The sequence below is a fragment of the Antennarius striatus genome, chromosome 18 (genome assembly GCF_040054535.1).
Source record: "Antennarius striatus isolate MH-2024 chromosome 18, ASM4005453v1, whole genome shotgun sequence".
Classification (NCBI taxonomy): Eukaryota; Metazoa; Chordata; class Actinopteri; order Lophiiformes; family Antennariidae; genus Antennarius; species Antennarius striatus.
Window position 1 is genome coordinate 12,138,776 of NC_090793.1, and position 12,122 is coordinate 12,150,897.

Consider the following 12,122-nt stretch of genomic DNA (forward strand, 5'->3'; position numbering starts at 1 on the left):
CTGCTATCCATTTGACATAAGCGAGTTAATGATAATCTCTCTAAAGACAATGCATGCATTTCCCTGATCATGTTCTGTGAGGTCTCAGCCATGAAAGACAGAGTCAGTTGGGAACTATTTCTGCACTTGCCTTAAGCACAAGAAGAGAATGAAGGCCACGACCAGAGCTCCCACAGAGATACAGTGGCCCAGGTAGTTGATGATCAGTGCTACTTTATAATGCATCGGATACTTTCTCTGCAAAGAAAAACAAAGTGAAGAGGTGATGGATACACAAAAAAAATGAACAGAACCAGGGTGTATCAATTTATTTTTCCATGATAGCTGTTTGGAGGTTTTGCTTCAGTCAGAGAACAAAAGCCTTCAACACACACAAAATAAAAAATCTTACAACACAACATTGCAGTTTAATCAGGGCTTTAGGACACTTTGTATGTATTCGTTCAATCGACAAGAAACAATTGCTTATATCTATTGTATAGAAATTACAAAGTATGGTTAAATAAGCCACTGAATGACACATTTCCTTCGTAATTATCATTTGCTTTTACCCATATGCCATTAGTGTCATGATGAGAAACTGATGAGCATTTATCTAAAATAGGTCCGCTTGCAGAATGGACAAGCAAGATTGCTCCTACAATGCCACACTAACCTTCTCCTCCAAAATTGGTTCGCAGTTGGAGTAATTGCTCTTCAACGCCCATGTCCCATTATCCATGCATTCCCTGTAAGCACTCCCTGCAAGAAATGAGTCGGGAGCTCAGTTGGGAAAACAATGAAATTGTGGCTTTGCTGCAAACATCTGTCACATTTTTAAGTATTTGTTGAACTCAATTTGTTTCTCTGTTCAAGCTGTCATCTCAATTCCATCTCCATCACTGAAGTCACCAGTTGGTGCTGAGCAGGCTGGTAGATTGCTATGTCAAGGTTACAATCTGGTGTCTCCAGGAAGTAAAAGCAAACATCCTCGTAATGTCTTTGGTGTTAATGTGAAATGTGCTCATTGCTGTCTTAAACTCATGTGGAATACCAAGTCAACACACATTTTTATTATCGGCAGAGGAATGCAAAGCCTCTTACTCTGATGGGATATTTGCATACATATGCATTAAAACCTGCTTTGAGGTGGGTTTTAATGCATATGTGGAGATTTTTCATTTTGTAGCACCTCACTGCATATTGAAGGGGCCTTTTATCTTTAACCACAGGTCAACACCTGGGAATAGGACAGGAACACAGCTTTATATGGATTTTGTTTTCTTTACTTCATTTACTTTCTTTCCTCACTGTCACTCAGGGTCAAATGTACAGAAGTTGGGCAGCAAGTCAACTCTTTCTTTGAATACTGCACATGAATTCCACTCACTGTCAGGTTGTAATCTCTGAGGCTGCACAAACACACATCCCTGACTCCTTCCTCTAACCCACTCCTGCTCAGCCTGTGATCCACATTTGATCCGCTTCACATCTCTAGGCACAGTGTACTCTATGGATCGCTGCTTGAAATATACTATGTTCAAGTTGTCTACAGTTTTGGATGCATTCAAAAGCAAAATTAGTTGCTGCACACTGTGTAAGTTGTAGTTTAGTATATTACTTTTATTACAACGCAACACTTTTGTTTTTGCTCCCATTTTTCATGAGATGGACTTAAAGATCTATAATTCATTCCAGATACACAATATTACCATTTCTCTCAAACATTGTTAACAAATCTGTCTAAATGTGTGATAGTGAGTACTTCTGCTTTGCTGAGATAATCCCACCTCACAGGTGTGCCACATCAAGATGCTGATCAGACATCATGATTAGTGCACAGGTGAACCTTATACTGCCCACAATAAAACGACACCCTGAAATGTGCAATTTTGTCTCACAGAAAATGCCACGGATGCCACAAGCATTGAGAGAGCGTGCAATTGGCAAGCTGACAGCAGGAATGTCAACCAGATCTGTTGCTCGTGCATTGAATGTTCATTTCTCCACCATAAGCCGTATCCAAAGGCATTTCAGAGAATATGGCAGTACAGCCAACCATCCTCACAACCGCAGACCACGTATAACCACAAGAGCCCAGGACCTCCACATCTAGCAGATTCAACTCCAAGATTGTGTGAGACCAGCCACTCAGACAGCTGCTCAAACAATTGGTTTGCATAACCAAACAATTCCTGCACAAACTGTCAGAAACCGTCTCAGGGAAGCTCAACTGCATGCTCGTCGTTCTCATCAGGGTCTTAACCTGACTCCAGATCATCGCCGTAACAGACTCGAGTGGGCAAATGCTCACATTCAATGGCGTCTGGCACGTTGGAGAGGTAATCTCTTCACTGATGAATCTCGGTTTACATTGTTCAGGGCAGATGGCAGACAGGGTGGCGTCATGTGGGTGAGCGCTTTGCTGATGTCAATGTTGTGGATCGAGTGGCCCGTTGTTCGGGTTATGGTATGGGCCGGCATCTGTTATGGACGAAGAACACAGGTGCATTTTATTGATGGCATTTTGAATGCACAGAGATACGGTGATGAGATCCTGAGGCCCATTGTTGTGCCATACATTCCATGAACATCACCTCATATTTCAGCAAGATAATCCACGGCCCCATGTTGCAAAGATCTGTACACAACTCTTGGAAGCTGAAAATGTCCCAGTTCTTCCATGGCCAGCATACTCACCGGACATGTCACCCATTGAGCATGTTTGGGATGTGCTTGACCGGTGTATACAACAGTGTGTACCAGTTCCCACTAATATCCAGCAACTTTCGCACAGCCATAGAGTGGACCAACATTCCACAGGCCACAATTGACAATCTGACAATCTGGGCAGTATAAGGTATACCTGTGTATTAATCATGATGTCAGATCAGCATCTTGATGTGGCACTCCTGTCAGGTGTGATGGATTATCTCAGCAAAGCAGAAGTGCTCACTATCACACATTTTGACAGATTTGTGAACAATGTTTGAGAAAAATGGTAATATTGTGTATCTGGAATGAATTATATATCTTTAAGTCCATCTCATGAAAAATGGGAGCAAAAACAAAAGTGCTGCGTTTATATTTTTGTTGAGTGTATGCCAGTGATCATGTAGACATTCATTACACTATGTAAAAACAAGTTGTCATGATAAATGTTTTGTTTTTTCCTAATACTCAGACAGTTACGGGTACATGATTTATGATAGTGACAATCTTAAATGAAAAGTAGCTGTATGTTTTCCACCAATTATCCCCTGCAGTGACATGTGGTGAGATTCATGGCTGGTGAGGCACTGATTTCATCATAATCAGATTTACAAAAATATGAACCTACGGTTTAGCTTATTCACCATCTAATTATCAACAGTGAGTGGGTTGTGTTTAAAGTCTTAGAGCAGAAATATTTACACATACAAACTGTAATACAGAAACAAGCACATTTGATTAAGAAAACATTGTTATATTGTTACCTACATGTTTGCTTATATGTTATATTTACTTATAAATGAAGTGCATGTGCAGCTCCTTCTGAAAACATTTATAGTTGAGATATGTAATCCTACATTTATATAATAAGGCAAGGCGAGCGGAAAAAACAAATGAATGGCTCCACTTGACTCGCTGACAATAGATTGTAGCTTGCTGTCATTTATTCTGTGGCAGAGGAGTCCCAAGACAAATCCCTAGGATCACCAGCGCCCCCTACCATGAGGCAGGAGAACTGCGTGCCTCAATTAGTGCCTCTTTCCAGCCAGATTAGGATCGCTCAACTCAAGAAAAGATGTTACACACATGCAGTTGTTGACAAAAAAACACTGTAAATTTTATACATTAGCTAAACTATGGAAATTTAGTTCATATAGCAAACGTGTTTGAACATTTTAATAGCGACATGTAGAGAGACAGCATTACGGTCTCACTGTTTATCATGCCAGCTCAGCTAGCCAAGTCATAATCCATGCATAATCCATGGTGAGGCACGACTGGCTGGCGCCTCACCGCAGGTCTCTTCTGAGTATTTCAGTGGTAAATGTGGGAATTTGGTGATTTGAGTAAAAATAATCTAAAATTGGTGACGTTAAATGGAAAATAACTTTATAATACACATCACTGGATAAATATAACCATTTAATTTATTTCTTCCATTTTTCTTTTTTTTTCTTTTATGATGCCTCACCTGCCTCACCTGTCTCCCCTGACCGCCCATCACTGATCCCCTGGAATATAAAACTCAACTACGTATACGGCGATATAATTCAGTTTGTTGTATTAAGCAACAAGCTGAATACACCACATTACACAATACATAGATTAATAACAAGAAATATTAAATTATTAGCAAATTTATTAATCACCAGCATCTTGTGACAGCTACACGTATTATTTTATTTGGTTCACTTATGGCTCTCACTTCAGATGAATGTCACACTTCTAGACTATAATGGTCATATTCAATCACATTGACTTAACACCATGAAAATAAGTCATAAGGTGACAAAAATCATCCACCTAGGGCATCCTGTAGTTACTTGTGATGCAGATCAAGTCCCTCACATTGAACTTTATGTTATGTAATTTGACATTTGTATTTTGAGAACAGAGGGGAAAACAGCTTGTGGCAAATGGAAAGAACACAGATAAAGAAAGGTTATCTTAGCAGAGAACTGGCATTTTGTAATTTAACTTCCTGTATTAAGTGAGGAAAATGCTTTGTTATCGCTGGAGGGAAATCCCACTTCTGAGACATTTGAGCAGGAGATACTTCAATCAAAATTGATTAAATCTCAAAAGCATTTTAATGACTAGAAAGTGAATCCCTTGAAATCCAATTGAATTGTCATTTGAAATACACCATAGCACTCTATGTGAAAAATACACTAAGATTAGTGTACTTTGAAGAACACATTTTTTTTCAGGTCTCTGCATATACATAGTGGTCCTCCCTAACCATACCAACTCCTATTATCTGGTAAACAAATGCTTCCTGCATCAATAAGTATTTGGAACTTTAGGAATTTATGGCCTGGACAGAATCGAAACGATCGGATTTACTAGAGTTTATGATTTCACAAACTGGCATTATTGACCTGATTGATTTTCCTGAGTCATATTTGATTGTCTACCCAGATTAGGCCAAGTTCATCTCCGAGGCGGAGTTCGTTTAAGCTACGATAGCGGTGTGTGGTAACAACCAGGCTCAGAGCTACACACTGAAAGTTCTTGACAAGCTGCTGAAGTCAGCTAGCGAGTTTCTGGCACGTCCAGCTGGGAGGAGACCTCGGGGCAGGGATTATATCACAACACTGGCTTGGGAATGCCTTGGGATCCCCCAGTCAGAGCTGGTGGATGTTGCCGGGGAAAGGGAAGTTTGGGGCTCCCTGTTGAAGCTGCTGCTTCAACAGGATTACGGATAAGCGGTGGAAGATGGAAGGATGGATGGATGTAGTTGGACATCTGGCAGCTGAATGACATGAATTAAAAAAGCATAATATGTTACTTTTAACATATTTATTATCAGTTGCCATGAAGCAACTAGATCATGTTCAGTTGGTAGCCTGGTAGCTTGTATCTCCTGGGTGGACATTAACTGAGGAAAACACAGCAGCATACCAACGCAGTATTTTTTTGTATGTGTCATCCATGTAGAATCTGAGCCATCACTTCTGACTCTGTTACACAGCACACATTTCAGGATAATGCAATTCAATACAACAACACCACATGCCAATTTAAATAACTGCGCCCTTAAAAATGCTCATACAAAACTAAATTAATAATTAAATAATTACATAATTATAAAATCAACTTTAGATATAATTTGGGATTAAACCCTGTTATTTCTTCTGTTTAGCGTCTTCCTTTGTTAATTTATATCTGGTACACCCTTGCAGCAGTACGTTTTGACTCTATTATTATTACATTATTATTGTGGACAATTTGTGCAGAGAGAAAATCATAAGCATTTAGTGCAGTTTAATTGTTAAGGGCAGCTGAGCGTTAACATTGCGCTGGAATGCTGTCAAGTCATTGTCAGCGAAAGTCCCTCTGGTCAATTAAGTCTGCATCATTCAACATTTCACTGCAGTCAGTCTAATGTTTGATTTTTGTCAGCAATCGCGTCAAAACATCTCACTTATTTTTCCTGAATAAATCCTGAGCAATATCTGCAAGCAAACCCACTCAAACTAACTTTTTATAGCACCCCTAGTTGTCTAAGCTGATATTACAGCAACATAAAGTGCTTCAGCTCTAGTCTGGAAACACGAGGCAAACATCACACCGTATATCTGAAACAAGCTGTGATGGTGCAGAAATAGAGGAGTGGGAGCAGGTTGTGAATTCTGACAGAGCAGAATGCAGCGCTGAGGCAGGACTAATTCAAAGCACTGGTGCAGCAAGAACACATTTCTGAGGAGCCATCTGTATGTTACACGTGACAGATATTTTCTTCTCACTTTTCTGAGAGGGTTTTACATCCACACAGTTAAATAATACAACTGACTCTTGGGTTTGGGTGAAGTAAAAAGCTGTAAGTTAAGGTGTTAAGAAAGCTGGAAAAAGCCCTGACTGCACCACGCTCTACTACACTAGTTTAAAAGGCATGAAAGTCATGTGCAATTCCCAGCTGTTTTAGTGTTTTTTGTTCAAATATTGCCTAACTCTCTTCTAGTCATCCCGTCATCTTTTTTTTTTCTTTTCTTGCATGCACAAATACATCCAATCAAACATCATATGTCTGTTCGAAAAATAAAGCATTGGACACAGGTTTGTTAAGATAAAAGATGGAAGATGATGAAATTTAGCAACCTCAGAGTAAGTTAATAATTTTAAAATATATAGTCCAAACTCAATATATCAAAAAAAACCAATCGTCTGTGTCTTCACCAGTTATAACGACTGACTGCTTCTGTGAAAATACCACAGGAATACTGCTGTACAACATTTTTCACTTAAAGGTTGTGTAAGCCTTCTGTCCTTTGACTGATGTTTAAAACAGCCATGACTGCTACACCTCACAGTTATCACAAGTTCCCCAATTGTTTGAACTGCTGCGAAATTGTCAGTAAGGTTGTGGTTTCTATTTAAATGCATTCAAAATCATACATGTAATGTGGGTGATGAATGCACACCTGAGCCAGCTGTTGCAGCATGTCCTTTAAGCCATTTAATTTCACAAATTTAATTTCACAAGCTGTGGGCAGAGGGAACTAGAGCATACTGTTACAGTGTGGAAATTTTCAGCCAATTACAGTGTAGGATTTCAGCAAGAAATAGAGCAACAAGAGTGCAGGTAAGGACATGAAGGCACCACGACTTCCATAATAACAGAAAACCCAGATCAAGAATAAAAAAAAAAAATACTGTATGGTCCTGCTGTAATATTTAACTGTGCTGATAAATTCAGCAACAATTTGAATGTCCAATGTGAATTTAGAGAGATCTACTGGCAGACATTGACTGTTATGTTTATAATTAAATTTCCTTGACCTTACATTAACCTCAATCCCAAATCATTTGAAGGTGAGGACTTTTTCAACTTCTAGTCTGCCGTGTTGCACTGACCACAATGGACCAACACAACAGTAATTCCAAACAGAATACATAAACGAAAGTCTGTGTAAGCATGAGTAAACGAGGATGGCTTCTGGTGACGTCATGGCCTAGTTAGACCAACAAAAACCAAGCTCCATCAGACTAGTAAGGAAGTAGCCAAAATTAAAGATTAATCCAACAAATGAATACAAGAATCACTAGTGACCGCCGCGATACAGTGAGTGGCGACCAGAGGATGAACAGGAGAGACGCTAAAAGCGCAAAACAGGATGAAATGAGACCAGACAGACACAGCTAACGTTAGCAGCTACATCATCAATGATGACAAAAGTGACGAGACGGAGGTACTGACAAAGTTGAAGAGGCTCCGACTTGAGAATATTGAGTTTTTCCGGTATACCAAATTGTCTGGAACAGAGTGAAATCTGCTGTGGACGAAATTAAACAACAGATGGAGAAAATAGATGAAAGAGTGACGGAAGTGGAGAACAGAGTGAGTTCAAGAGGACCAAAACATACGGCTAAAATGTGTTGCGGGTTATTTACTGAAGAAAGAAGCTACTTTAGCTGCCAAATTTGATGATTTGGAGTGAAGGCTGAGACACAATAACATCAGACTATATGGGATAAAGGAGGGTGCAGAAAGCAGGGATATGATGACTTTCATTATTGGTTTCTTATTGACAGAATTGGACTTGCGAAACAAGGTGGACATTAAACTTGAAAGAGCCCATAGAGCCCTCACACCAAAACCAAAGGATCCGTCTGCACCACCAAGATCCATTATTGTTCGTTTTCTGGACTAGAAGGTGAAGCAAATGATTTTGGAGCAGGCATGGAAACATGGAGCCATCCAGTTCCAGGGCCAGACAGTGTATGTTGACCAAGATAACTCATCAGGTTCTGCAAAGAAAAAGGAAGCAAGTACGAGAGGTAATCAAAAAGCTTAAAGAGAAAAAAATCAAAGCCCAGTCTCCATATCCTGCACAATTGAAAGTTTTTCTGGAAACGGGAGTGAGAGTCTTCCACATGCTGCTGGATGCACAAGCAACACTGAAAGATCTTGGAGTAGAAGTGAAGATGGAGGAACGGGACATGCTGGAGAAGGAGCTGCTGCAGGATGGATGGACGACCCATGGAAACCAGAAGAATCAGTTGAATTCAATGAATGTTAGAAGTCTCATTCATAGGGACAACAGAGTAGCATAAGCTATTTGAGGGACCAGGAGTAGTGTTATGGAGATTCAATATCAAGACTGCAAAGACATTATCATTTCTTGGACATCAGAGATAAGATGCAAATAGTAGATGATGGCTAATACTGTTAAATTAGAGAGTTAATTTATAATTTGCGGTCTGGGCGGGGTGTGGGAAAAGGTATGAACACTGCACACTCTGGCTGGTGTATTATGACGAGGACAACGAGTTCTCCAACCAGGGGTACCCTGGTGGCTCGTTGTGGTTGCACTTTGCGTGTGTTTTCCAGGGAGTTATATCTCTCTGCCAAACTCAGATCGGGGGTGGGCTGCCTTTGGACATTATTTTATAGAGATGAATAGTTTCTTTCTAAGACAGTCTACTGCACATTTGGAAGTCCTTTTTGGTTTAACAAATACATTTATAATTTATTTTCACTTCTTCTTTTCCTTTCGGCTTTTCCCTTCAAGGGTCGCCACAGCGAATCAGTTGCCTCCATCTAACCCTGTCTTCTGCATCCTCTTCTCTCACACCAACTACCTTCATGTCCTCTTTCACTACATCCATAAACCTCCTCTTTGGTCTTCCTCTAGGCCTCCTGCCAGGCAGTTCAAAACTCAGCATCCTTCTACCAATATATTCACTATCTCTCCTCCAAACCATCTCAGTCTCGCCTCTCTGACTTTATCTCCAAAACCTCTAACATGTCCTGTCCCTCTGATTTACTCATTCCTGATCCTATCCATCCTGGTCACTCCCAGAGAGAACCTCAGCATCTTCATCTCTGCTACCTCCAGCTCTGTCTCCTGTCTTTTCCTCAGTGACACTGTCTCTGGACCAAATAACTTGCTGGTCTCACCACAGTTTTGTACACCTTTCCTTTCATTTTAGCTGAAACTCTTCTATCACACATCACAACTGACACTTTCCTCCACCCATTCCATCCTGCCTGTACACACTTCTTCAACTCTTTTCCACACTCTCCATTGCTCTGTTGACCCTAAGTACAGTGGTACCTCTACTTACGAAATTAATTGGTTCCGGAAGGAATTACGTAAGTAGAAAATTATGCAAGTAGGGACGCATTTTCCATGCAAATGTTCTAATCCGTTCCAAGCCCACAAAAATTCCGACATAAATGTTTTATCAGGCATTTAAATGCATCAAAACATGTAACAAATACATGTTACGATTAGATTATTACACAATAAATGAGAGTTGTGCATAACCTAAAAAACAAAGAATAAAGAATAATAATGACGGTCATTTACCTTTTAACTGCTGTTCCCATTGTTTTTCGCCCTCTTTGGTTCATGCGCTCCTATCTCACGATGCCAAACAACAGAGTGAATTCCAGTCCTCCTTTTGAACTTCTCCAACCACCCACGAGATGCTTTAAACTCAATTAAACTTCCTTTTGTTTTAATAATGTGGCGACTGTAGATACACTACGGCCATATTCTTTGATGAGATCAACCAAACACATCCCTTTCTCATGCTTTTCTATTATCTCTTGCTTTGTTTGTGTGGACAAAAAACCCTCTTTTCTTCATCTTTTCTTTCCCTCTTTTCTCCGTCACTTTCTTGGGGTCCATAGCGAATACGTACTCAAAAAGTTCATTTGTGCAAAACTACAGTATAAGACTACCTCATGGGTCGAGTGCCGAATGCCAAAGACACTCCATAGGCACCGATCTACCTCCACACAGAGGTGGAGTGGCATCCCTCTTAGCCAATGGGATGCCAGGGGGAGACGTAATAGGTAATGGCCAATGGCAGAGCAGCTATGAGCATGTTGCATTCAGGAACCTGTGGGAGATTCGAGTATCAGCTGATGCTGTGTTTTTACATTACGTAAGTCTAAATTTCTTTCGTAAGTAGAGGTAATATTTTCCTGCTGAGAGATTTCGTAAGTAGAAAATTTCTCTAAGTAGAGACATTCGTAAGAAGAGGTATCATTGACTTAAAATCCTCCACCTTCTTGATCTCTTCTCCCTGTAACCTCACTCTTCCACTTGGGTCCCTCTCATTCACACACATGTACTCTGTCTTAATCTGTCTACCCTTTATTCCTCTCCTTTGCAGGACAAACCTCCACCTCTCTAGCTTCTCCTCCACCTGTTCCCTGCTCTCACTACAGATCACAATGTCATCTGCAAACATCATAGTCCATGGAGATTCCTGTCTAACCTGGTCTGTCAGCCTGTCCATCACCATTGCTAACAAGAAGGGGCTCAGAGCTGATCCCTGATGTAGTCCCACCTCCACCTTGAACTCCTGTGTCACACCTACAGCACACCTCACCACTGTCTTACAGTCCTCATACATGTCCTGCACCGCTCTAACATACATCTCTGCCACTCCAGACTTCCTCACACAATACCAGAGTTCCTCTCTGGGCACCCTGTCATAAGCTTTCTCCAGATGGACAAAAACACAATGCAGCTCCGTTTGGCCTTCTCTGTACTTCTCTATCAACATCCTCAAAGCAAATACTGCATCTGTAGTACTTTTTAATAATTTATTTTCACTAATTTGTTCATAATATGTGTTTTTCGGCAAACTTTTTGATACTCAGGTCAGATACTCAGATTTATATTTATACATGGCAAAACTATAAAAATACAGTGTAAATCAAAACAAAGTATCCTTTTTATCCCTAAGCTCGAGTTGTAAATTAAAATGGGAAATATGAATACATTAAAACTGGTTAGTTATAACATAAATGGAATACATCATCCTATAAAGAGAACAAAATCATAACACAGTTGAGAAGGCTGAATTGTTCAATAGCACTACTGCAGGAGACACATTTGAACTTGAAGGAACACATGTAATTGAGAAAGGGGTGGGCAAAGGGTTTTTAGTGCTTCATGTGAAAACGGTAAAAAAAGAGAAGTTACAATTTTGTGTCATAAAACTTTGGGTTTAGTGTCAGAAGCAGTATATGAAGACAAAAAGGGGCACCACATAATAATAGTAGGTAATATTAGGAATGTTACATTAATAACTTTGACTGTTTATGCGCCTAATGAAGATGATTTAGGATTTTTCAAAGAAATGGCAAATCTACTAGCAGAACATGCAAGGGGTGTTATTATAATGGGAGGAGATTTCAATTGTGTGTTAAATTAAAAATTGGATAAACGCCTATAAGAACAGAGACAAAATACACAAAAAGCAAAAACATTCCATAGTGCATCAGAAGAACTTTGACTCATTAGCATTTGGTGCTTAAAACACACTAAGGACAGAAGCTTAACATTCTTTTCAAAGATGCTTAAAACATATTCTCAAATAGACACTTTATGTATTTCAACAGGTGAAGCTCACAAAGTTAGCAATTTTCATATCGAACCCATAACTATCTCAGATCATGGACCGTC

General features: G+C 39.9%; 1 protein-coding gene across 1 annotated transcript in view; it reads right to left on the bottom strand.

Annotated features, from left to right (window-relative positions):
- LOC137612281 (corticotropin-releasing factor receptor 2) overlaps positions 1-12,122 on the bottom strand; it is a 40,005-nt gene that overhangs the window by 13,287 nt on the left and 14,596 nt on the right. Inside the window, exons 3-4 of the mRNA XM_068340738.1 lie at positions 656-741; positions 131-237 (exon numbers count right to left, since the gene is read on the bottom strand). Of these exons, the coding sequence (XP_068196839.1) occupies positions 131-237; positions 656-741 (193 nt within the window). The remainder of the gene's footprint in view (positions 1-130; positions 238-655; positions 742-12,122) is intronic.